This window comes from Artibeus jamaicensis, unplaced genomic scaffold, assembly GCF_021234435.1.
Source record: "Artibeus jamaicensis isolate MK-2021 breed Jamaican fruit bat unplaced genomic scaffold, CSHL_Jam_final contig_252, whole genome shotgun sequence".
NCBI classification, from domain to species: Eukaryota; Metazoa; Chordata; class Mammalia; order Chiroptera; family Phyllostomidae; genus Artibeus; species Artibeus jamaicensis.
Window position 1 is genome coordinate 2373296 of NW_026521538.1, and position 27305 is coordinate 2400600.

Consider the following 27305-nt stretch of genomic DNA (forward strand, 5'->3'; position numbering starts at 1 on the left):
CATCAATGTGTGGTTGCCTCTCATCGCCCCCCCTATTGGGGATCTGCCCCACAACCCAGGCATGTGCCTTGACTGGAAATCGAACCAGTGACCCTTTAGTTTGCTGGCCGATGCTCAGTCCCCTGAGCCACACCAGCCAGGGCTGGAGGGTGAGTTTGAGGGGGAGTGTTCTCAGCTGTAGGTAGGGGATTTTCCAAAAGGTCTTTAGAACAAAGTCTAATTTTTAGGCTTAGAAATATGTTTCCACTGTGGAATATGACTTTTGGATAATGAGATGGGCTACTAGCCATTCAAATGAGCACCCTTCCCCTCCTAAACAGTCATCCAGAGTGTCAGATGTTTATCCCGAGATTGCAGCCATTGTCCCAGAAACTTTGGGAACTCCCTGGAGAATTCTCTTCAAATCGATGCCACATTATTTGGAATAAGCACAATGGTGGCAGATCCCCATCCTATGTGGCTGGATTTTATTTGGGGGAATAGTCAAAAGGCTTTTTGGCATCTGTAGCCAAGTCTGGTGAATAAACAGCTGATCGAGCGGGTAATACTGTTTGGGGTCCAAACTGAGGCATGGTTCTAAGGTCACGTGTTGTTCCATGGAAATAGCCCCTAAGGCCATTTCAAGTGAGGAGGCTCAGCACCGTCCGAGCGGTGACCACACCACTGGACTAGGTGCATGACCGCCCATCAGGACACTGGGAAGAGCAGCACTAATTCAAGCAGGTGATGCTCGGTGGGGTCTTTGGTTATAAATAACAGGCGTGAACTCTGCCTAACTTATGTGAAGAGGAAATTGACTGGCAGACTATGAAGAAGTTTGCTGGTGCAAAGGGAAGAGGGAAGGACCAGGCTCGGAGCAGACAGCTCCAGATGGAGCCAGAAACCTCTGATGGCCTAGCTCAGGTGCTACAGTGAAAATGACTAAATTTCAAATGTTTCTTCCATCCCTGCATTGCTCTGTCCCAAAATGACAGCGTCGGGGGACATTCCAATTGGATGTGCTTCGGGATTCTGTCTACCTCTTGGCTCTACCTTTTGGCTCTTACTCATTGGCATCTGATGGAAGAACCCCCAGGGGCCTTTTTGGCTTCTGTAGAGTGAGAGCAGTATTCCCTGATTACCATTTTTCCAAAACTGCCCACAGAAGGGGAGAAGCGATTTCTCACAAGGAAGGATGGGTGTTTTTAGGAAGAGTAAACACTAGGCACCAGAAAAATGACAAACACATACCACAGCGAAGTCCTGCTATTATTATTAATACTTCTGCATAATGTTATATATAATATTAATCTCTGCTCTGTTTGTCAACATTTTTCCCACTTTGTAAATTACAGTGGCCTCATTAGCCATCTCCAGTTTTAGGAGCTGATATTTCCCTTTATCTCTTATGGCCTGAACACCACATGGGGCTAGGGTCTGGTCCCACCTTCTCCGAGCAGAGCCAGGCCTTGTCCCTCCCCCTCAGAACATTCATGAATCCAGGGAACAAGCTCAGTCCTTCTCCTCTTCCCAGTGAAGAGAACAGGTGCTCTCCAGTCTGCAGGTATGGCTGCCACACCTGCACCTGGCTGTCACTTGATGCCACATGATGAGGCTGTGACTATGGATGTGCTGGGGCATATGTGAGAACAGCTTTTGGTCAATCCAAAGGTACGTTTGTCTGTGCAAAGTGCCAAGGTTCCCTGTGCAGATCAAACGTGCAGGTGTCAAGAAAGCGAGGCCCAGCCTGTACACTGGTAAACCCCTCTCCAAACCCTGCACAAGGGGGAAGGCCATGTGCATGCGCCAAGACCATTATGAACATGCAAGGCAGGCCTGGAGGCCCTCTGGGCAGTGGCTGGCCCGCCCACCCTAGCTTGCCCTGCACTGAGATAAGAGATCTCCTTGGGAACTGCCAAGAGCTCTGGGGAGCTCATATGGCCTCAATGTTCCTGACCAACAAGGAACTGAAGCGCACAACTCACTACCTTCCTGTTGAGTTTCTTTAGGAGTTCTTCCAAGCCAGAGGACCAGCAGAGAGTCACACAAGCTGGCCTCAGTCTCTAAATGCTGTGTATGGAAGCCCTGAGGACAATCTAAGCTGCAGTGCTTGGAGAAAGGGTGGGCTCTAGAAGAGAGGAAGTATGAAGAGAAGGTGAGGCTATATAACCCCAGCTAGAGACATGGGTGTCTCACATGAGGCCCTGGGAGACTGGGCTCCTGCCACCATGCATGAGAGGGTGAAGGTGTTGGGCTAGAGTCCAAGACCCTCCCCCAGGACCCTCACGGCTCTAAGCTTCAGTTCCCTAATCTGTAAACCCAGGGCAAGCCTTCCCTTTAGTGGTTTGATCAGAGGTGGTGTGTGGGAACCATGCAGCCCAGTGCCCACACACGGCAGGCACTCAGTGAAGGGCAGCTCCACCTTTCTGAGATGCCAACATTACATATACCAGTGCTTTCCAAACTTCGAGGTTCTATGGCTCAGTGAAATTTCAGAACACAAACTGTAGCACTCACACAGGATTTGCCAACTAAGGACAATAAAAAATCAATAACTACCATCTACGCTATGATAATCATAAAAATATTTCAATACCCAAAAAAGCAAAAAGAACAAAATCCTAGAATTAAAAACATCAGTCCTGTAGATGGAATATTTTTAGCTTATGAAAAAATTACATCATCCTTTTTCGGTTAGTTTCGCTACGAAGTGAAAACCACTTTGTTCTAGACAGGCTCAGTGCAGAAACCAGCGGCAGGGAGGAAAGGGTTTCCGTCTTGGAGCTGAAGAGGTCACAACCTCCTCCCAGCTCTGTCCTTAACAACTGCGTGACTTTAGTAAGAGAACAGACCTCTGGGTCTCACTCTCCTCCTTTATAACATAGGAAACAATAGCATCTCTCTAATGAGTGTGTGTGTAAAGGGCAAAGGATGAAATTGGGTACGTAGTATGTGCTCATTAAATGCTAATGCCAGGCCCTCCTCAAATTTGGGAGGACTCGGTCACTTCCAGTGTTTGAAACTCTTAGTCTATTAAAAATTTTTTTTAAAAGCTCAGAGTTTTCCAAATCATTCACATAATTTTAAAAATATGCACATTAGAAAGAAATACTTGGACTGTATCCACACACAAATACACACCCAATGCAGCCACTACAAATACAGGAATCTCACACCTGTGAGGTTGAGGCCCTGTAGCCCCTTTGACCCCCGAGATGGCCCCAGTTAACTCCTTTCTAAACCACAGTTCGCATGGACGACGCACCGTGAGGACTCCAAGGCACCGATTTTTCTCACCTCCTTTCCCCTTTGTTCTTTTCCCCTGACTGGAATTGGTCTGGAGCATTTCTCCATACCTCTCTACCAACAGCTCACAATTCTGAGCATGCAAATTTTCTTGGAAATCTAGCTGGTGTCTTTTTTGCATCATTGGATCTCAATAGGTTTTTAAAAAACAACCCTGAAATTGAGGGTTAGAAAGGAAGCTAAATGGGTGCTAAAGTGGATACTTAACTGAGGGATTACAGGAGAACCTGGAAAGGGCAAGGGCTCTGCACCCAAGGCCTCCGGGGTTGGTGATGAAGGCTTCACTTGTTAGTGTACTGAGAGTCTCAAAAACCGAAAGTGACCTAGTCCTCTCGGATTTTGGCGAAGCTGTGTGAGATCCTCCCAGGCGGTGTGTGTATGTGCACCTTGTTCCTTAACAGAGACCCAAATTTCCTTTGTTTTTGTTCATCACTGTCTGCCCTGTTAGAACATCAGCTCCACGAGAGCAGGGACCATCAATATCTTGGCTACTTTTGCGTCACTAGTGTTGAATACCAGTGTGGGCACACAGTAGGTGTTTAATGAGTGTGCTGAGTGACTGTATCAGGGTCGTTGTATGTGGTCAGTGCTCTGCCCTCTTGGGTCTAGGAGCAGAACCTTTTATATTTGGAGCATCTGCACTTCCCCGTTTCCATCCCAACAGTTTCCTTGAACCACAGGGATCCTTCTCTCAGAATTCATGGGAAGTTTCTCCCTGGTGGTCAGGCTGGGAAGATACACGCCTAGGAACTGCTGGTGGTTTTGGTTGCAGACTTAAGGAGAAAGGCGCTCTGAAGTCACGAAGCTGACAGGCTGAGCTGCAGAGGCAGGGATGGGAGGCAGAAAGTCAGGGAGAAAGACCCAGCGATGTCTGGACTCTGGCTCCTGTCAGTCCTGACATCCCCCTGCTGCCCTCGTGTCTGCTTTCTTGAGGCTCAGTTGATCAGATTCTCTTTGAGTCAGGCGAGTGACCTCAATATGCCTCCACAAGATCCCCCTTCCTTGTGGGGAGGAGGAGAGGTAAGCAAAGGTTAGCGTATCTTGCAATCAAAAGAGTTCTGACTAATCCAGTTCGTTAAAGAGGAGAATTGACCAGAAAGCAGCACTCAGGTGTTTGCTGGCAGGTAAGACTGAAAGGTCTCATGGGTAGATGTAAGGTGGGAAAGTAAGAAATGATGTTGATTGTCATGGTAGCTGATGTTTGAGTGCTTTCCCTGTGTCAGATGAAGGACCAAGCGTTCTGTGTCATTGTTTTGTTTAACTGCTACCACTGGGCTGTGAGGTAACTTACTGTTATTATGGTCTCTATAGATGAGGAAACCAAAACTCAGAGGAGTTAGGCGCTTGTTCTAAGGCCCCACAGCTGGGAAGAGAAGGAGCTGGAGTTTCAATGCAGGGTTCCATGACTGCATAATTTCCCTCCCATTTCCCGTATAATCTTCCTCTCTTCTCTTTCTTCTCCCACTCTCCTGTTCTCTCACCCTGTCTCCCTCTCTTGTCTGAAGTCTCTCACCCTCTCTCCTTTCAATGACCTTTCTCTGGCTCCTTTAACCCCATTTTTTCAACAGTAAATGAGCACGTATTTTAAGACCGTAATTTTCAACTCCTTTCAAGTATGAAGATACCTTTTTAATGTTAAAAATGTCCATATAACAGCAGCTATGCTTTACTGCCTATTGATAAAACGTCCATGCACAGATGAATTCTCAGATGCCTTGTAATAACTCTGTGGTCTCTCGTTTGGCACTGCTACTTTCAAATATATGGGAGAATCCATATAGCCATCCCTCTTACTGCTACCTGCTTGGTCTATTATAATATAGAAAAGGCTTATACATGCTATTACAGAGCTCCTTTTTTGCTCACCCTCTGCCTTAAGGCTACTAATTTCTCCAGAAATGTGGTCTTTTTGTCCCTCCTTTAATATGTTTAATTATTTAAGAAGGCATGAACTATAGTACTTACATTTTATATATCACCTCTTGATTATTCAGAGGCTGATTAATTCATAGGTTGCCCCAGTCACATGTCCTTTCTCTTTCCTCATTTTTTCATCATTCCATTTCTCACTAGCATCTTTCAGCAAGAATGGATAGTGGGTTACAAATTCTGAATTCTGAAACAAAATTTGGTCGGAGGAAGTTGAAATTCTTTCCCCAGATATGACTTTCTTTAATTCATCAGGCATATTGATTCTCTCTGAGCTCTGTGAAGGCAGGAGTTGCTCTTCTTCACTGCTACCCTCCAATGCCCAGTAAGGTGCCTGGCACATGGCAGCTTAATAAAAACTGTAGAATGAATGAATAAGAGCTGACTAATATAATAGAGTAAGTAAACTTCTTTCTAGGTGGGACATTGATTGATAGGAAACTAAGTAAAATACAAGACACCTTGTTTTAGGGTCGCATGTCTGCAGACAATACAATGTAAGAATGTTGAAAATGAACAGCAGAGGACATATAGTTCTAATTAAAAACAAAACATGTTCTGCAGTGCCCTGTTCTTTCATTGATGGAAAAAAGGAGAGAGAGACCCTGGAGTTTCTAAGATGAGGGTTGGTCTAGGTAAATTGTCAGTGTTATATTAGGCATTAAATAAACATATTACCCTCAAGACACTAGCAATTGAGCATTTAGTATGTGTCATGTGCTCTGACAAGCAATTTACATGCCTTATCTCATTTGCCTTCACTACAACCTAGCAAATATTCTCTAATACACATCAGAAGGTTACCAGTGTCCCTGAAAATTTCTTTAGCTCTAAAGATTTTTGAACCAAGAAGGAACTTTTACTTTTCTTCACATTTTGGTTTTTAAATTAAAGATTTATTTTCCCATGAAATGTTAGGTATGTTCAAAAGATTGACTTAGATTTTAGATACATCCTTGGAAACCTGGAGATATCTGTTATGTCACTAGGTCTTGCTTTTGAAATTAATGACTTGTCTGGAAAGGAAACTTTTATAATAATGATACTTGCCATGCTTTTCAAAGTCTTCCTAATTTGTGGAAACGAAATGGCTTGCATATAGATATGCAATGGAAGAAGGACAGGGTTCAGCCTCTGGACTTGGTCCATAGCTCTGGTGCTGTCCAGGAAGCAGATGCTGAACTGTCATTCATGAAGCCCCTCCCAGGCTGGCAGGATGGAGCAGTGGCGGATGGGAATTGAGGGAGTGCAGCCACCATTATGAGCTGGTGCAGCTGTACCTTCCCAGAACAGGGAAGCAACCTGCAAAGACACTGCAGTGACTAGAATTATGGCTCATCTTACTTGAAGGAGGTTGGGGGAAATGTCTAGCTTTCTTCCACCCCATCCTTTTTCCATACTTTGCTTTAGCTTGGAGGGAAGGATATGAACAACAGTGACTGATGGAAAAGTATATGTTTTAGAAAGGCTGGCATTTGTACAACTGGTTAGTGGTGCGTTTTGGAGAATTTTGCTGCCTCTCAGAGGTGTTAGACAGGAACCAGGAAGAACTGGGCCTGGAGGCTTGATGATGCCAGCTTCTTGGGACTACTCAGTCAACAAAAGAAGTATTGTGGTTTAATGAAAAGGAAATGAACACAGGGGCCTCGGCTGTATTAAGCAAGAGAAGATCAAACCTGTGACCTCGTAGAGAAATTCCATGCAGGAAGAAAAAAAGCCTTATTGCCACACTCTCAGATGAAATGCAGTGTTTATAAGAAACCGGAATAGTCACTGGGTAATGAACCTGATAAGTGTGCTGACCGTGAAGTGAGTATCTCCTCTATAGCTCATATGACATTCTGCTTTGTTATTTTCTCATATGCCTTATCTCTCGCACGACTAAGACGGTTTGAAGGAAGGGGATGTGTTCTTGCATCGGCTAAAGCACTGAGCACATAGCTTTGCACACGCAGGTGGGCATGTAGGATTTGTTTATTGAATTGATTGATGCTGCTCCCAAGGCTAAGGCTCTTGAAACAATCACTTCTGAGTATAGCCAGTGTTTAATTTTTTAAATTAACCTAAGATCCTCCATCCATCTATAAGACCCCTGCCTATTTAATTTCATTCATTTATTGAATACTGACTATGTGCACAGAGAAGGAGAAAGTTCCTGCCTTTAGAAGGCTGCAAGCTAATGTGGGAGGGAAATTTTTAAAAAGAATTCTTGGTCAATGTGTATATATAGAATGTTTACTGTTTAATTAAATAACATTGGGGTTGTTTTTTGGTTTGAGGTTTTTGTTTTTTTCAATAGGCTCTAGCTAGCAAAACTCCTTCAGAAACATAGGTTAACACAGAACACAGACCATCAACGGCTCTTACGTAAACTTATGAATCTTTCCTCTAACTAGATGGCCACAGGATCTTCTTTGGGGCTGGGCAGAGTTATGCTCAGTCCGCAACACACAACAGATGGGGTGCTTGCTCTGGTCTGCAAAGGGTCTGCCCTTGTCTAAATTTATAAGTCATTAGTTTGGGCATTAGATGGGAAAAGTAGCTCTACAAAAAAGAAACAGAGGAGATGGGAGGATTGTTTAAAGTTTGCAAAGTGTTCCCAAAACTGAAGGAGAGCTGCAGGAGACCTGTAAGTCTTGGAACCTCGAGGTCAGGAACCATGGCCTTGATGCCTTCAGGATTCTCTTCTCTTCTTTATGGATGTCATTTCCTTTCCCTCAGGTTCTTTCATGGGTCAGAGGACATGGATCTCCCCATGGTAGTCTTGTGATATATCTTTACAATTGATGATTTAAGATCAAAGGTAGAGCTTTTCTTTTTAGAATCAGGATGGAAAATCTCAGATCAAGACACTAATTGGACAGTCTTAGGCTACAAAATTCTCAGACTGATAATCCCTAGTGGGCACAAGGTGTAGTCTGGCTGACAGCCCCATAGGATCTTGTGCTTAGACTAGTTCTCCAAAGAAGGAAAGAAGTGCTGTGGAGACCGAAAGAAAAAATTCTGCTACCCTATCCTCTGTTACAAGCCCACCAAAGCAATCCTGTTCTCTAGCATAGTGACCAACCAGGGAGAATCCTTATTGCCCTGCTCATCTTCCCACTGCCCACACATGGCTAGCATATAGGTGACCACAATACTAGGGTATGTCAAAGGATACCAGGTTGTCGTCCATGACTCCACATGGCTCTAGGAGAGAGCTAGAGTGTTCCCAGGTCCGCAGGACCCCTGGACCCTCAGATCGATGGGTACAAATTCTCTCTGGTGAAAAGTGTCTCCAATTTGGGCCCATGGAATTTTCCATATTTTAAGATCATGCAAGTATAATAAGGAGGCAAGACACCCCAAATAAGCAGCAAAAAAGAAACAACACATTTAAACACCAAGGACTGCAGATATTAGAACTGTCAAACACAAACTATATCTATGTATGAAATATCTGGAGAAACAGAGGATGAAGTCACAAAAATGAGTAAGCAGTAAGACACAATCAGAAATGATTAGGGAAGTTTGAAAAAAAAAAACACCAGTTTTTGAAATTGAAACTCAACAGTTTAGATACAACTAAAGAAAGCATTTGTGAACCGGAAGATACACCTGGAAAGTTACCCAGAATTCAGCATCACAGCAAGACAGGGGATAAAATAACATGAGAAAGGATAAGAGATTTGGAGGCTGGAATGAGAAGACCTGACATTTCTGAGAGAATTCCTAGAAGGAGAGAGAGCAGAGAGAATGGAGGGCAGATTTAAAAAGAGATTGATGGCTGGGAACTACTCAGAATCGATGAGAGACACGAATGGTCAGATTCAGGAAGAACATGAGATCCATATATATATGGATATATATATACACATATAGTAGTACAACTGAAAAATGCAGATGACGACAAAGAGACAAGAGACAGACCACCTGCAGAGGAAGGGCGTTACTCCTCAGGCAACTCAGCAACAAACGGCAGCCTGAAGACAGTGGAATAGTACCTATCAACCTAAGATTTCACCTTCAGAATATTTCTCTTTCAAGAAAAGACATACAATAAATACATTTTAGGTGAAAAAAACAGAGTTTATTCGCATCTGGCATTCAGTAAAGGAACACCAGAAGGAGGCATATCGGGAAGGAGAGACATGATCACAGAAGGCCGTTCCAGAATACAAGAAGGAAAAACGAGCCACTAAAATGGTAACAGTGGACGAGCATAAAAGACATTGTCTTTAGATCTGGCTGGTGTAGCTCAGTGGATTAAGCGTGGGCCTGCAAACCAGAGGATCGCGGTTCGATTCCCAGCCAGGGCACATGCCTGGGTTGCAGGCCAGTTCCCAGCAGGGGACACATGAGAGGCAACCATACATTGATGTTTCTCTCCCTCTCGCCTTCCCTTCCCCTCTAAAGATAAATAAATAAAATCTTAAATGCAAGCTGCCTATTGTAGGTCACGTCCCAATTTTAGTAATGTAAAAAATGTAAAAAAAAGAAGTATGACTTACATTCATTAAATACTGCATCCATATGGGCTGCTGTGATGGTTTAAAACGAGATGATGTAAATAAGATACAGGACATATGCTCTTCTGCCCTCCGCTCCTTTATAACTTTAGTCCGCAAACAGGAACACGAGAAAGCGCATGGTAAAAATCTGAAGTGGGGGACGTTTGTTGTAGCTTCCTCACGTCCTTGTATGTTTCCTAAATACCTGCACTGCAAAAGTAACCTCCTCCTGGGAGGGAAAATCGAGGTCTAACCATAGCATTTAGGAAGAAAGTGGCTCACCAGGTCAGTAGGAGACCGGAAGGAAGGGGTATGTGAGGAGACAGGCAAGAGAGGGAGGCAGAGGACAGACCGGCTCACGGGAGCAGAAGCAACCCTGGGAGTGGCAATGGCACACGTTCCAAAAAGAACTGTGAGGTGTGCTTGCAGCGGAGGTGGGGGGGCGGAGGGAGGAGCGCAGTGGGGAGAAGGCCCTGGGCTGTGAAGCTATAAGGGCGCAGAGGGTCAGCCCAGGCTCCAGTTGGCTGTGTTCCTGTGCCTTCTTTGGGAGCCTGCAGGGAGACACAGGGGACAGGGAAGGCCTTGCAGCCTGCCCACCACTTTAAAAAAAAATGGGGAGAAGAGAGACTTAGAGGAAAGTGACTGGAGCCAGGGCACACATCCGCTTTCTGAATGGATGACAAATTCAGACGACTATAAGCAGCTTCGCCGTCTTCAGCAGAGGCAATTTTAGCCTTGGCTGTATTACTATTTTGGAGCGGCTTTTTTATAAATATTCCTCACTACTTTGTGAAAATTACTTTTTTGGTAAAATTTAAAATTAACTTAAAAACAAACAACAAAATCCAAGTAAGCCTGCAGGTCTCCTCTGCCTGGAGAGAGACCTCTGCCCCTTGTTAAACGGACCCGTGGGCTGCCTCTGCCTCCCAGGCCATCCTCGCGGTTTGCATCCGGGAAGGGCTCGCTGCCCGGCGCCACCAGTCTGGGTGTGTTTCCCCACCAAGGGCAACGCCATCTTTCAAAGCTCTGAACCGCTCTCCCCACCTCAACCACCCATAGCACCAGGCGTCCAGCAGTGAGCTGCAGGGGCAGTTAATATGGGTGGTCGCCAAGGACCAAAGTGTGATTTTAGCAGTTCTTTCCAAAATTGCACGTGTTCCCAAGACGGGATTGTCACTGATTAAAAAACAATACTTTACTTACAGTATGTTTATTTTAAATGTATTATTTTAAATGTTATGCTGTGGGTGGTTTATTTATTTTACTGCTATGAAGTTAATAAAATAATACTGTTGGAATTCTCTGAGGTAATGGCCATCACCTCTCTGAAAAATGACACCAAGCACCCAACCTTTACCTACTATATTAGTTTCCTATTGCTGCTGTAACAAATTACCACAGATGTAGTGGCATAAAGTGATACAAATTGATTATTTTACAGTTCTGTGTATTAGAAGGCCAACCTTGGTCGCACTGTGCTAGAATCAAGGTGTTGACAGAACTGTACTGTGTTCTACAGTCTCTAGGCTGTAGGAGTAAATCTATTTCCTTACCTTTTCCAGCTTCTAGAGGTCACCCACACCCCTGGCTTTGGCCCCTCCCTCCCTCTTCAAAGCCAGGAAGGGTGGGTTGAGACTTCCTCACATTGCATCACCATGACCTCATTTTATGCGTCCCCTTTCCCACTTTTAAGGACCCGATGATTGATCCCACTGGGATAAGCCAGGGTAATCCCCCCATTTCAAGGCCCTTCATTCAATCACATCTACAATGTCTCTTTCGCCATGTCAGATAACATATTCATTGGTTCTGGGATTAGGCCGTGGCCCCTGCGGAAGGCTGATGCTCTGACTAGCGCGCCTCGCTCCGGGTGCTGTGTGGCCAGGGCGTCACCAAGGGGCCTCAGACCTTTGCACCGTCTGTGGCTGGGGGTGGGGAGGGAAGAATTTTTGCCCATTGCTCACGGTTGCCCAGGGCTGGGGACAGGGTGGAAAACCCGCCACGCCTCACTGAGTAGACTTTCAGAAAGGTTTCAGAATGGGTTAAAAAGCCCTGGCTCCCGCTCCAACTTCTGTCTTATTAGGATTCAAAATCATGCCTAAGCAGAGCAGAAGAGCTGGAACCCTGCTCCCCAAGCATCTTCCATGACACCAATGACAATGAATTTCAGGGTTAAAGTTGAACCATTTAAGAGATATGTTTTTGCGCCCTGACTGGTGTAGCTCAGTGGATTGAGCTTGGGCCTGCGAACCAAACAACTGCTGTTCGATTCCCAGCCAGGGCACATGCCTGGGTTGCAGGCCAGTTCCCAGCAGGGGACACATGAGAGGCAACCATACATTGATGTTTCTCTCCCTCTCTCCTTCCCTTCCCCTCTAAAGATAAATAAATAAAATCTTTAAAAAAAAGAAATATGTTTTTGCCGAGGAAGCTTTAGAGGAAGTCCTTCTAGCAGTTTGAATTAGAAAGTATTGAAGTTCCTCAATCCAGTTAACAGAAGCAGCTTCTCCTGCAGATACAGAATGGGCTCCCCCTTCCCCCACCTTCTTGAACTATTGGATCTAAATTGACAAAGTCTGGACCCTGGAGCATAGGTGGCTGTACGCACAGTAGGTGCTCGAGCAGCTGTTGAATTCAGTAATCCCAGGGCTCACCTCTTATTTCTAGACTCTGGCTACATAGAAAAAGATTAAGACTGGAAACAGTTTGGCCATGTCTATTAAGATCTGAACTGGACGTATCATTCCCAGCACTTTCCACTAGTTGGTATTGATCCCAGAGAAAAACCTGCATACGTGGGTAAGGATAGATACACAGCATGGTTTGCAGTGGCCATGGATGAGTGACAGCCTGAGTGTCACCCGAGGGGTGTGACAAAACAAACGCGGCGCCTTCCCACACAGCAACTTAAAACAATAAGCTAGACCTGTACGTTGGAACCATGAACATACTATACAGTGGAAAAGCAAGCTTGAAACAAGACGTATCAGTTTGAGTCTTCCAAAAGGTTTTATATTTTTTTATATTATAAACATACATGTTACGTAGAAATGTCTAGAAGTATAAACACCAAACTGAAAACAATTGTTACTCTAGAAGAGGACAGGGATGGGCTTGGAGTAGGGGCGGAGGCTGGTAAAGGTGAATTTTTACTGTGTGCATTTTTTTGTGTGATAAAATGTATTTAAATGTTATCAAAATGTAAAATAGATTTTAAATTAAAAAAGAGAAACTGGATGAAATCATATAACATCTTAAGATGTAGAAACTGATGATTATATCTATTACAACATTATATTTCACAAAGCAGCAGTTATCACAGAAAGTTCAAGAGTATTTTTCCTATTTTGTTAAAAGTAGGTGCGTACATGTGAATATATATTTACATATACTATGCATATCTAAATATATTTCTGTGGATGGGATATCTATTATATCTATATAAACTATATGCATTATATTTCTATATGTTTCATGCATCTCATATGTACTTACAATGAAATACATAAATGCTGCTCTGGTTATATGATAGGCAAATATCTTATTCTTTATCATTGTTTTTATTATTTATAATGGCAAGAAAGTCTCCTATGTAACTGTGATTAATCTGGTAAATGAGTACAGTTTGCCTTTTAAATAATTCAATTAACTTTAGTAAATTAAAAAAGTTTTCTGATAGTGGCAAAATTAAGAAAAAACAAATAAAGCAAGGCTTTATGATACGTAACATCCCTTTAAATGAAATCCTTCCAAGTGTGAAGAATGCATTAAGATGGTATCAAACAATTGCCCTTTGTGTAGAAAAACTGATGTAAACTGAGATTTAAACTTCGTCATTAGAGCAAAACTCCTGTTGGAAACTGATGGGGGTAGAGGGGTTATCTCAGACCTCCAGGGCTATCCCGGGAAACAAAAGCTGCTCTAAAGGGAACTGTGCGAGCCTGACAGCAAGAGGAATTCCTCGACAGACTAGGTGAGGCTTCAGATTGGGTGTTTAGTGCCACCAAGAAGACAGGAAGCCACTGGACTTTCTGTTTACCCAGGGAACCAGTCCTGGAGATCCTCAACGGTCTGTGCGTGTGCACACTTCTCTGGGGGTGATCAAATCCTCCCCTCACCCTGCAGGGGGGAGACTGTAAGCAGACCGCAATCGCGCACCCGCTGGTCAACAGATAAGCCCTCCGCATGCGGAGGCACTCGCCCAGCTGGGGCCCCGGAGCAGAGCTGCCCCACCCCCGCCCCGGTCCCGCAGAACAAAGGGCGGTCATTTTCTGCTCCTCCCAGAGTCAGATGCACACGCACGCCTTCCATCACAATTAACTCAAGAATCAGAAACACAATACAGGCTCACCCACAACATGCTCAGAATCAATGCCATCAATACCCAGAAGGAGGATACTGAAAAAGCAAAACAAAACAAACCTATTCAGAGAGTAAATACTCAAAGCAACAGGGCTTGAGTCAGACACACTACAAGGTCAACACATCCAAGACGAGTTCAGGTGCGGGCACCTTATAAACCGAACAGCTGGACATTATCCCAGGAGGAAAACGTACATGCCTTCTGGGGCCAGCTAATGGAAAGGTCTATAGAATAATAGAGAGTGGGCCTCTATTGAGCCAGACTACAGGTGCCCCAGGTAAAACCATTCACATCCAATTCTTTTTAAAATTTCAATTCCTGCTACATGATTCTTGAACAGAGAGTCTATAATCAAACAGAAGAAACAGAATGTAATATAGGTGCAGGGTGGGTGAAACAGAATAAAAGTGGGAGTCAGAAATGTTGCCAGGGAGTCCAAGGGGAATGAAAGGCGGGGCCGCGATCCTGGCTGCCGCTGCTGGAAAGGATGGTGACCACTGGTTTCTATTTTCAAAGGCGACAGAAAACTGACGTTAAAAGAAATGGCCTGGTACGCTCTACTACGAGGGGTCTGGAATAGCCAAATAGAGTCTTGACACAAGTAATTGAGCCGCATGAAACAGAGGGCGCACACACTCTCAGGGCAGGCTCGGAACAAGTGGAGCGCCCCAGAACTGGAGGTGTGGCCTTCTTGGAAGGCAAGGGGTGGGCCGAATGACCTCCCAAGGTCCTGATTTAAATATGTCTGTGTAGTCAGCCCCTGGTTATCTGGCCCAAAGAAGACAGTGACAAATCATCTTAAGCTGAAGATAATAAAAAGTTATATTTGCCTTTGGAATGTATTTTGGTACTTAAATTAGAACGTGACTTTCCGTTGCCCTAAGGATTCACAATGCTTCATAATAGCCACAAAGAAGGCCTGACCCGGAGCTGGGAGGCTGCCCAACTTTGCCACCTTGTCCTCTGTGGAACGCCTCCTCTTTGTTGGGGTGAGCAGTCCCATCGGCCAGAAGAACATTCAGCAAACCAAGGTCCTCAGACAGGGGCTGCCTGGATCACCTCTGCCCTGGGAGATGAGACAGGGACCTTCCCCCATCTCTGGATGACCCAGGATCAAGGCCCAGGATGGCTTGGTTCTTGTTTCCAGAGGACAGTTTTAAAGGGCTGCACGGCCCACGGTGAGCAGCAAGCTGGACAAGGTTTATACCTCTGCTCTAGGCTGATTACAAATGATGGCCGAGCTTCTGTGGCATACAGGACACAAAAGCCAATTTCTTGAGAGAAAGAGCAAAAGGCTTCACTGAAAAGGAAGGTGAAACAAATGCCTTGGAAAGGAAGAAGCTGCATACTCAGCAGGTGCAGCTGCGTCCAGTGCTCCTCTGGGGGTGGGTGGGGTGGAGACCTGCGCCTGCAGTCGCTGTCCAAGAAGAGCGGACAACATGATCGTGGTAATAACTTGGGGGGGGGTCCCAGGAGGAGGGGTTGGATGGTCGCCCCGCTGTTCTCTGTCCTCTGTCAGCTCCCAGGCTCTACCAGGGAAGGCTAGTGTCACCTAAGCAGGAGGCGGGGTCAACCAAAACATCTCGAATGAATCCGAGCCCTTAACCAGAGACTCTGGCAGAGTGGCACGTGGCCCCGGGAGGCAGCACGGGGCCAGGACGCTTCTCTCTGGTTTGGAGATTGACTGCAGTCAAAGAACTGGGCATGGAGACAAGCTGCTTGGCCTCCACCACACTCAGTGTACCTCAGGCAGGAAGGGTCATTACAATCATTTCTATTTTTCCCTTTTCTAGCATACTCTGCTCTTTAGTTTTTACTCAGAACTGTGCTGATTTAAATGTGGCTATATACTTAAAATGAAATAAAATGAAAAATGCAGTTCCTCAGTCACAGCAGCCCCATTTCGGGTGCTCAGTAGCCACGGGTGGCTAGTGGATTCTATCCGTACTGGACAGCACCGGCATCTACGTCTCACAGAAAGTTCTACTGGACGGCGTGCTAATCTAGACCTTCAGGAGGTCTAGGAGGTAGTTCCCAGGGTAGAAGAAAGGAACTTTACAAAGTACTTTTTTAATATATCACCACAACTGATCCTCACCACTGTCCTATGTAGGGGATTTCAATGTGCCCATTTTATAGATGAGGAAAGTGGGGGCTCCATAGCTAATTAATGTGCATGAGGCTCACAGCTATTGGATGGTATGGTGAGAATTAACACCAGGACTTCCACTCCCAAAGTCAATGCTTTCTACTGTTACATGCAACTGCTGCAATAACGTTACCTGCCAGTTACTTCGGTCAGTGCCGCCATAAAAGCTCAGGCCTCCCGGAAGAAGACTGACAGCTCCCTGTAGTGTTTTTATTGATTAAATGATTTTTGAAGTGAAAACTATACTTCGTACAATGCAGTTTAGCAGCCGTTGAGTTAGGGAGCCATGGGGTACAAATCCTGACTCACCTACCTACTATCTCCTTGACAGAGGGCACGTCACTCACCTCCTCTGAACCCTAATCTCCTTTTCTCTAAATGGGGATGACGGCATGCGCACTTTCTGGTGTTGTCAGGAAGGCTGAATAAGGCAACACACGTAACATGTGCACAGTGCCTGGCACATATTGGTGCTCAGTGGATAATAACTATTAATGTAATTGGCAGAATTTATAGGGCACTATCCCATGCAATAGCCTGTTGAGGGAGGCTTCAGGACAGGAAGGCACTGCAGTCCCCATTTTTACAGACGCTGTATCGGAATCTCAGCAAATAAAGGGGCCGATCAAAGCCACGCAACTCTGGTGGATCTGGGGCACGAACTCAAGTTATTTGGTCTCCACATCCTACACCTTTCTTGCTACACATTGTTGCTTTTCAGGAGAAGGGAGCATGGTTTAGAGGAAGTTTAACTGTCCTTCCTAATTCCTGTCTTCTCCTCTTCTTAGATATGGACAGTTAATAGATTTTTCAGTCTTACGTCACACGCTGTGCAAAGGCAGACGGAGCAACCTCTTCTATCATGACTGTCCCCGTGAAGCCCCTCCTGCACAGAGATTCTAGAATTCCACCAATAAGGAAGTAGCACCTATGAAGAAAGTGCCTTGAAGCAAAGCATTCACTTTTCCCCCCTTGAAAGCATGTGGATCAAACACTTTTCTTGGATCCACCCTCCATCCCCCCACTGCTATAACCGAAGGCAAACAAGTAGCACACCAGAACCCGCACTGAGCCCAGCCAAGACCTGTAAGTGGGAATGTATGTTGTCGCAAAGCACTGGGTGTTGGAGTTATTTGCTTCTCAGCCTTATCACAGTAAAAGCTGACTGATGCATCCGTCAAACACAAGGCGGAAGGCACTTACCCCGCCACGACAATCTCAAAGTCCCCGTCGTGGTCCACATCAGTCACTGCCACACCATAGTTGAGCTGGGTGGGGTTGCTGTCATAGTCTGGGGGCAGAACCGAGTTGGTGACCGCCGTGAACATGGGTTCAGCCCGCGTGGACCCCTCAGTGGGGGGCAGAAACCACAGCAGCAACAGGAACAGGAACATCCTGAGCATCTGAAACCAAAAGTTACAAATGTTACTGAACAGTTTCCTAGTCAAAGCAACTGGGGAAAATCCAACCCCCGGTAGACCCAGAGGTGCCTCTCTCCCCCATGCACGAAAGGCCTGGCCACTCTGACCCTGCCACCTCCCCACAAGACCTGCTCTGACCTCCCTCTTTAAAACTCCCTCTGTCTGCCCCCCTTACACCTGGTCACCCATCACACAAGACCTGCTCTGCCTTTTCTTTTTCCACAGCACCTATCACTGAATAGCACACCTATCCGTTAGGTTTATTATGGATTGTCCGACTCCCTCTGCTAGAATGTAGGCTCTGTCAGGGCAAGGATCTCATCTGTTCTGTTCACGCATGTGCATAAGCCAAGGACAGTGTCTGGCACATAATGGGCACCAAACAGCTATTTGTTGAGTGGGTGAATGAAGGAAGGAAGGAATGGTAGAGAATCAATACACAGGCATCTCCCATACTCTGGGAGAAAGATTGGGAGAATGAAGGAAATAACAGCTTTCAAATGGTCCAGGAGTGGGGTGAGCCCCCCGTGGGTGTCTGGGTCTGGAACAGCAGTGGAGTCAGGGCAGGATGGCTTTTCTGCGGGTCGGACCCCAGAGGCAGCCTGGAGGGACTCTGACTGCGAAGGTCTCCCGGGTCCCTCACTAGGGCAGCTGGCCGTGGCCTCTAGACCAGGAAGCAGGCATTTAGGGAATGTGTTCTAGCAGGACCTGGCAGGCAGCTCATCATTCACTTGGAGAAATTAAACTGTTGCGTGCGTGTTTTATTATAAATTAATTATGTATAATGTATTGTATAATTCATTATTATATCACTAACATAACTCAGGGTGTTGCCGAGGAGCCTGGGGCCCGGGAGCCTGTGGCTCACACCCAGGAGACAGATGGGCGTGGCCAAGGAGGTGGAAGGACTCCGCCCCCTCCTTTCCTGAGCGAGGGAGACGCTCTGGATGCTGCCAGCACACACCCTGCCCACAGGCCTAGAATCAGGACTCACAGGGTGCGCTAAGGGCTCTGCTGGCACCGGTCCCACCAAGGCTGAGCAGGTCCAGTTCCACAGGCAAGATGGGGCCTCTCTGCCTTCAAAAGGCAGCGAAGGCCTTCCTGGCGGAATTTTTCCTGCTGGCTTGCTGGTGCATCTAGCAGCTGAGAGAGCAAGGCTGAGTGAGGCTGATGTCTTAATGAAGAGAACGTCTGAAGACTGACTCCCCATCACAGAGACAGATACTCCTGCCAGCAAATGAGCTTGCTCCAGTTCCGAACCAGAGGCCAAATGAAGGGCCCAGGCACTGCCTTCAGAGCCAAACAGGACACGGAAGCCTCCTGAATGCCTTGCTGGAGGGGTGGGGTAACGGCTGCAGGGCAGGAACTAACCTTGGGGAGCCTTCGTGAGAAGGCAGTTCCTGGGGTGTCCTCACAGGGCACGTGTTGGGCGCTGTACTATCAGAGTCAGGTCAGTTCAGTCCAAATGAAAGAGCTGTCTGAACAAGGCGGCATTTTCCACTGGGCTGTCTAATCACCAACGGCAAACCCACTGCTAGGAGACTTTGCAACTCGGCAGGAAGTTGGGTTGGATAAAGGAAACTCATAATTGGATTAATGAGCAGCTGGGGGTGGGGAGAGAGATGAGAAGCCCAAGAGTATTTTCTAACCAGTGCAGACAGACTGCAATGTAGTGTGGATCTGAAGGTCACTGGACTTTTCAAGGTATGACCTCTATTGTAGGGACAGCAAATGCATTTGAACTTGAGATCCAAATCCAATTGATTGGCAGTGGCTTGAAAGAGTATTGTGATCAGCTTACAACATTTGTAATGGGCATGAAAGAGAAAAACGACATCAGGTGTGCCTTCTGGAAGCTAGATAGTCCCCCCATGTACCGTCGTCATGGGAGGCAGGTCCTACTAGGGTAATACCAGCAACTGGGAGAATTTTCCTGATAAAGGCCACAAGGGGCCAGAACCATGATCCAGCCTCCTGAGTTTTACTTTTTCTGTGAAAAGTAGAACACTTAATTAAAGGAGCCATTTGAATGAAGTGGCTACTCCATGCTATACCCATTTCTAGATAAATAACGCAAAGCAAGTTAAAAAGAAATATACACCCATGGGCTGACTCCTCTTTTGCTTGGTGACTTTGAATAAGCCATGATCTCACTGGGTCCCAGCTTTCTTCTCCAAAACTAGGGTTTGGGAAAAGATCTCTATAAGTCCCCTTCCAGCTCTAAAATTCTAGAATGGATTGAAGGGCTTTAAAAAAAATTATTATTATTATAAAAGCAGACCTTCATCAGTTTTTCTCCCCAGTTTCTTCTATAACCTCACACTAGCCTGTGGAATTTTCCTTGCTGAACACGTTGGACATAGTTTGAATTACACAGCTTTTCAGCAGGGGTCTCCAATAGCTCCCTCCTGGGGGCCAAGGCCAGAGAGGGATCCAGCGTCATTAGCGTGGGACCTGAAATCCCCTGGCCTGGGCGGGCCAGTGCAGAGCCTCCCTGGTGGGGCGGGGAGAAGGCTCCTTTATGTTTCAATCTACTGCCCTGGCAAAGGCGCCCGATGTACCCACCAGGGCTGCTTAGTACCTGCCGGTTAGACGGTGGGCTGGGGGGCCTGCCCTGATGGTGGACTGGGAAGCAGTCACGGTGAGGAAACTTAGACAAGGTCTGTGAAACTCCACTCTCCACTCTCGAGGCTCAGATGAAGGAACTCACTGAAATGCAGCTGGCCACGCAGAGTGGTCCCTGCAGCAGCAGCAGCGGCACCATCCAGGAGTTTGTTAAAATGCAGAATCTTGGGCCCCACCCCAGACCTACCAAATCAAAATATGTGTTTTAACGAGATTTCAGGTGATTCAAATGCAACTTGGCATACACTTATTTAAGAACTACTCTTTCCTTAAAGCAATTCTCAGATTGGACCATGCTCACAAATCGCCAGAGAATCTTGGTAAAGTGCGGATTCTAACTGGGTAGGTCTGGGGTGGGGCCTGAGCATCTGCATTCTAGCAAGCTGTCAGGTGATGGCCAGGCTGCTGCTGGTCTCCAGACTTCACTGGCAGCAGCAAGGCTCCACACCAAGGGTTCTAAACCCGGGCTGCCGAAGAGAATCCCCTGGGGAGTATTTAGAAGTACGCTCCTGCCCAGGCCCCTCACCCAGACGTCATTGGTCTGGGGTGGGCTTGGATGCTGCATATTTTTAGGAACCTCCTGGATGACGTTAATGGGCAGCCTGGGCTGAGAACCCCTGCCCCAGACTCATGGTCCCCAGATGGGAGTGTAAGTCTGCAATCTGATTTGAAGTGAAAAATGTTTCTGCTGCCGAAATTCATCACCCGCTTGTTGAAGTATATGAAGAAAATCTATTTAGCTGGAGAGTGTCAAAGGAGGAGGCGGAGTAGGGAGTTTGGGGAAGAAAGCAGAGTGGACGGTACTGCCCGAGGCGGCGAGGCAGCGGGCACCCCGAGTGACCTCTCATTTCACAAGGCTGGCGCGGGGGAGCCTCCTGTCACACCCCTGTGAACAGCTGAGTCCTTGGGGAGAAAAGTTAAAAATAGAATTAAACAGCAGGTTGGACGGAACTTTTTTGTTCTGTTGAATGCGTGTGTATCAAGCACCTGCATCACAGCGCTGTGAGTGGAGCCTGCAGGCAGGAGCGACGCTAGGCAGAGAGTGTAAGTGCCCAGGGAGGAGGTGAGGCTGCACATCCCAGGCAGAGCGTGGGCAGAGGGGCGCAGGCCGGCGGGCTAGTGCCTCCACGAGGAAAGCGTCTGACCCTGCAGGGGAGGTGTCGGGAGGAGGAAAAGAGGGGTCTCGACCAGGGTGAGAGACCGTAGGACTTGTGTGTCAGGCGGTGAGAAGAATTGCTCTGTAGTAATAATTTCTTAAAAAATGCTCTATAAGCAAACTTCTTGACCAAACCTAAGCAGGATAAAGACAGAAAAAACAAAACCCAACGCCTGGAGCTGGGGACCTGGATTTGGATCTTAAGCCCACTGTAAACTCTGTCTGGTGACCTCAGCTATGTTCCTGAATCATTTTGATCTTCAGTGTCCTTGTCTGTAGCATGGGAATCACATGATGTGCCAAGGTTTTAAGGGTCAAGTGAGCTGGTGAAGACCTCTCGGGGGGCCAGGCAGGACAGTGCTCACTGCTCACGTCCCCTCCTTCCCCAGATTGTGCTACGTAAGGTTAGATGGTCTTTAGACATTGGCTCCAGGTCACAGGCAGCCAAACTCAGTTTTCTGTGGCCTCGGGACTTTCCTGAATTGGGTCTGAAAACTGGTAACCAGGCAACCTAGATGTATGATGTGGGTCCAGGCAGCTGTGGAGAGAGGCTTCCAGGGCAATTTTCAGGGCAAGCAGTTATTTAGCAATTATCGAAAGAGCCAAGGACACCACCTCAAGCTCTCACAAAAGCAAGAGCCCTGAATGCATCAGATATTGGGAGTGAGCAGGGAGCACAGAGCCTTCCCAGATGCTGTAGAGGGCAGGGGCTTGAGGGAGAGAGACGACTGCACAGAGACCTGCAAAGGAATGCCCAGGACTAAGGCATCACTGGAGAGGAGCTAAGAGAAGCTGCCCGGGCTCATTCGCCCACAGCGAAACCTCCTGTGGACCCCCGAGGAGCCGGGGACTGTGCTCAGCAGCACTGGGGTCACAAGGAGAAAGCTGGTCAACACTGGCCGGAGAGGGCGAGGGATGCAGTGGAGGAGGGAGCACACAGCTGTGTAAATTAGCGGGGAGGAGCACTGGGGAATGCTTCCTAGAGGCAGGGGTGTGGCCAGACCTCAAAGGATGCTAAGAACTTAGCTGGACAGGAAGGACAGAGGAAGAGAAGACAGGGCAGATGCCTCGAAGGTCTGGAGGACCCAGCTGTCACCCTCATCGACCCTTCTAGCTCTGCCTAGTGAAGGGCCCCGACCCCTGGCGCAAGAGTTAGGATGCAGTCTTCCTCTCCCACTCCTCAGGTTTCCACCCAGAGGGACTTGCATTAGACTAGAGCAGTGGTTCTCGACCAGGGATGACTTTGCTCTCCCTCCCTAGCCCCCAAACCCCTGTCAATGTCGGGAGACATTTTTGGTTGTCACAACCAGGAAAGGGGGTGCACTGGCATCTCCTGCATAGAGGCCAGAGATGCTGCTGAATGTATTACAATGCACAGGACAGCCCCCACTACAAGGACTGTCCCTCCCCAATGTCAATAATGCCAAGATTGTGAGACCCTGGCCTAGCGTAGTGTTCTAGCCTCCCTCCTTTCCCCACTACTTCCTCTCCAGGGCAGAAGCAGGGACAGATCGGTCAGTGTAGAAGAACTGGGCCTAGAGAAGCCCTTTCTGGACCTGCCTCCTTGCAGAGGCCACTCTCTGCCATGTGCTGAGCTTGGCCAGGCAGGGTCAGCCCTGGCCCCTGCCCACAGGGAGGGTTGCAGTGGGAGGTCCAGGCGTAGCAGCAGGCCCCATGGACCGCACTCCAGAGCCTGGCCTTCCAAACAGCTGTATCTGTAATGATGCATTTTAATCTCCATCTGCCTGAGTCCTGCCTCTCTCTTCCCTTCTCCGCCCCTCTTTCTCTCTGTCCATTGATCCTGAATTGGAAGGGACATGCGGTGCTGCTCCCTGGGCCCTTCAAATCCCAGCACTGCCACTCAGGTTGGAGCGCTGGTGTCATCTTTGGTTCTCGCTTCTCCTCATTCTTGGCAACCACTGGCTGAGTCAATTCTGCTTCATGAATGTCTCTCAAAACTGCCCTGATGTTCTGTCCCCACTGCCGGGGATTTGCGCACCTGTCCTTAACCTGGACAACAGCAAGTACTTGCCAGCGGCTCCCCTCTCATCTCGCCCCACTTCCATGTGGCTAGCAGAACTCCCTCCCTAAATTTCAGAGCTGAGCGTGTCGCTCTTTAGCTGAACTCATGGGACGCTGTACACAAGGCAAATGGAGTTTTCCTGCAATTTCATGTCACAAGTGCTACATGAGGAATATCTCACGTGACAAGGACTATGAGAGGAATGGGTAGTAATAATAACACCTACCGTTAAGTGCCAGGCACCCCTCTGACCCTTTGTGTAGATGATGTAGGCACTACTATTGTCCCCATTTTATAGCTAAGAAAAAAACTAAGGTACAGGGAGGCTGAGTGAGTTGCCCAAGGTCCCGTGGCTAGTACATGTCAGAGCCAGGGTTTGTGCCTAAGCCGGCTGGCTCCAGGAGTGGTGCTCTTAGACACTAAACAGTTTCTCTCACTACACTGAACTTGTCTTAGACCACTCCTGGAGGGAAGACTGTGGAAGGAGCCAACACCTCTGCCTGGGCAGCTGGGGAAGGTCTGGGAGAGAGGGCGGGCAGCTGGCCAAAGACAAGGCAGAGAAGCCGCTCCAGGCTGAGGGCCGCGTGTGCGCGGTGGCCAGGCAGGCCGGTGTGGCTCAGTGAGGCTCTGTGCAGCCAGAGGGCGGGGTGGGGGCAGGACAGCTGGTGGGAGGGGTGTAGCAAAGGAGGCTGGAAAGGACTGTGGAGGCCTCCTGAGAGACACGGGTCAGAGGGTTAGAAGTGGCCTGGCCAGAGTGGTGTGTGGGAAAGAGCACTGCAGCAGGGGAGTGCGACCCAGGCCACGGAGGGCAGGGCTGGAAGCAGACGCCATGGCCCGGGCGGGACAGATGGAGGGAGGGTGCCATTCACTCATTCATTTGACACTCTTGGACACCTACTCTATGCTAGGCTCCATTCTAAATGCTGGAAAAACAGCAAGAACAAAATAAAGTCCTTGCTCCTCCAATGGAGTGTACATTCAAATGCCTCAGTCACTGACATTAGTCACTGGCATTTCTCCAGCCTGTCCCCATCCTGGTCCTCTGCATTGCCAGCCTGGAAGACAAATGCTAGACCTTCTGCACCTCGCCACCTTCCTGGGGCCACCTTTCCTATGCATCTTCCGTAGCACCATGAAAATATAAGGCTTTCTTCTCGTTCCCTCTACCTGGAGAGAGCTCCAGACACTGCCTGCAGCTACACTCAGACAGAGAGGAGACTTGGTCCTGCTCCAGAAAAGGCAGCTGAAAACTCAAGGGACCCAGGCTAGGAGATGCCACAGAGACCAGCAGGCTAATGAAACAGTGTTTCTGAAAGTGAGAGGACAAATGCGATCTCCTAGCCTTATGCACAAGGCATAGCGAGTCCTTAATAAGTATTATTAACTGCTCAGACTTCCTGGTTTGTAAAGGGGAAAATGAAATGAGACAGTGTCGAGTGCTGAGCACAATGCCTGGCAAATAGAAAGCCCATACGTAGTAGGGAGCAGTAGCAACACTCGGACCATTACTACAGCTAATAAATGTTTGTCGAATGAATGAACGCATCTCAGGAGGTGGACCCAGGCCCACCAGGTGCTCCCCTTCCAGGAGTAGCTGCCAAATGTTGAATGGAGTCCAAGGTACTGTAAGACTTTGAAGAATAAGCTTGCTTCTGTTTCTAATTTGTCTAGGGACCTAGTGGAGTTCTTTGACTTTTAAATACTGCTTTTCAAAGGTGGAACCCCTCAGTTTACTGTAATATACACATTCATTTTGCGAGCATTTTGTAGACACCTATGGGCCAGGTTGGAAATGATGAATAAGACATGGCTTCTGAAGTCAATGAGCTTGCAGTCTACCAGGAGCAAGTCATAAAACTGGGGAGCGGCTCAAAGTAGTAACAGGTATAGTGTCCAGAGAGTGCCCATAGGAAGGAGGCATGAGCTGGCTAACAAGGTGGATGGAAAGGGCAGGCAGCAAAGGCTCCCTGGAGAAGGGGGTCCCAAGGGGAGCTGCATCCCAGGTGGTGGAGGCCTAGGGACCAAAGGCATGGGTGTGACAGAGTGCGCTGTTGGTGCACGTCACCCATGCAGTTGTGGCTGCCGTAATGCGTAATGCAGCGTTGGGGGTGTGAAGTGGGAGAGAGAAGAAGGGAGGATGCGGGAGAAGGTGGCGACAGTCTTGCATGGAGGCAGCCACTGGGACCTAGAGAGGCTGCTTTGTGGAGGTTAGAAGCCTGGAGGCACACTGTGAGGGAGGTTTTGAACTTGGGCCAAGACATGATCAGATTTGCATTTTAGAAAGAGCATTTTAGATTTGGGGCAGCAGTGTGTAGGACAACTAGGCTGGCTGAGCTCCTAAAACTTGAGCAAGAGTATCACAGAGGGGACCTGACAACCTGGGGTGGGGGTGGGGTTCTTTTGCAGGCCTAGGTGTCTACTGGTCAGATTTTTTTTCTAAATCATTTAACATGCACTGTGGACCTGGCTATTTAAAAGCATCCTCCTGGGAATCTTTCCGTAAAGCAGGGACCCACTCCCTCGTCTGTCTTCAGTGGAAATCCAAATGATCATCTATCTACTTAGAGCCGGGAAGCCTGCACTGAGCCCCCTTACAGTGGCCTGGGGGGGAGGGGGCAGGGGAGGGGGAGGGAGTGGAGTGAGCATCCAGAGAAGCCCGGCCTTGCTCGAGGCCAAGAGTTGGCCCCCAGCTCACAGGATGAGCCCTGCACGGGCTCCTCAAACCTGCTGGATCAGCGGGACCTCTGGAGGTTCACAGAGCCCTGGTGCCAAGCCCCAGCTCTGGGAAGAAGGAAGGAGCCGGCAGGAAAACTGGCTTTACTGACCCAGTCCAATTTGGCGATCCGCTTTAATACAAAGAACCGCCTCTGTGCCTGAATGGACACCTATATTCACTCATTCATTTGTTCACTCACTGAGCACCCATTGAGCCCTTCCACCTGCCAAGCACTGTGCTAGGCACTGAGGGTGTAGCTGAGAACAAAAGACACGATGTTTCCTTCCATCCTGCTTGCAAAGCAGCACTTCTCCTTCTGGGACTTATTTCCCCACCTGCAAAAGCCTCTTTGGATATACATAGCTTCTTAGATGTGAGGTGCATGATTATGATTTCCAAAAAAAGGGTCTGTTCTTAGAGACGGGGGGGGAGGGGAGCAGGATCGTGACAAAACGTCGGTGCAGGGACTGCTGGGGATACGAGGGGCCTCTCTGCCCCACCCTTCTGATGACAAGGCCCAACCCATCGGGGCCAAAAGGCCTTCCCTGCACATACAGAGCATCGTGGAGGAACAGGATGGCTGAGGTCTATGGAGTGACCCCCTCACCCCCCGAACTAGGGAAAGAAGGAATGTAACCTTGGTCTTCTAAGGCGAGTCTCAAGTGACTTCCTGCCTCCAATCCTGAGTGCAAGGAGGGCAGACCAAGGAAAGGCCTTACAGGAGAGGCCACTCCTCTTCCGTGGGGGGGGGAGGGTTTGGGCTCCCAGGGAGTCCTGGTGGGTCCTTAAAGACAGCCACCGAAGGAGGGCAGAGGCGCTAGTAAGACACAGCCACTCGGGGCTGCTGTCTAGGAAGGCAGAGACTGCTGTTAGGAAGTCCCTGTGGTCCCTCCTCTGGGCAGTGGGACACCTGGAGCTCAGCAGTGACTCCTGTGACCTTGTCACTGTCCTTGTCAGGTGCAAACAAAGATAAGAGTAACTGGAAACAACAGCAAGGGTCATTTTACACTCTGCACTCACCATTCTTCTGTGGCTAATTAAAGTAATATGTCAAAATGTCCCTTGGAAGAGATCTTTAAGTATATGCCCGTTAAGTAAATAGGGTTTTACTAATTAATAACACACCTTCCCATCCCTCCTTGAAGTTC

General features: G+C 47.9%; 1 protein-coding gene across 1 annotated transcript in view; it reads right to left on the reverse strand.

Moving 5' to 3' along the window:
* CRTAC1 (cartilage acidic protein 1) overlaps nt 1-27305 on the reverse strand; it is a 138273-nt gene that overhangs the window by 105271 nt on the left and 5697 nt on the right. The window contains exon 2 of the mRNA XM_037138968.2: nt 17420-17619. Coding sequence (XP_036994863.2) covers nt 17420-17619 — 200 coding nt within the window. The remainder of the gene's footprint in view (nt 1-17419; nt 17620-27305) is intronic.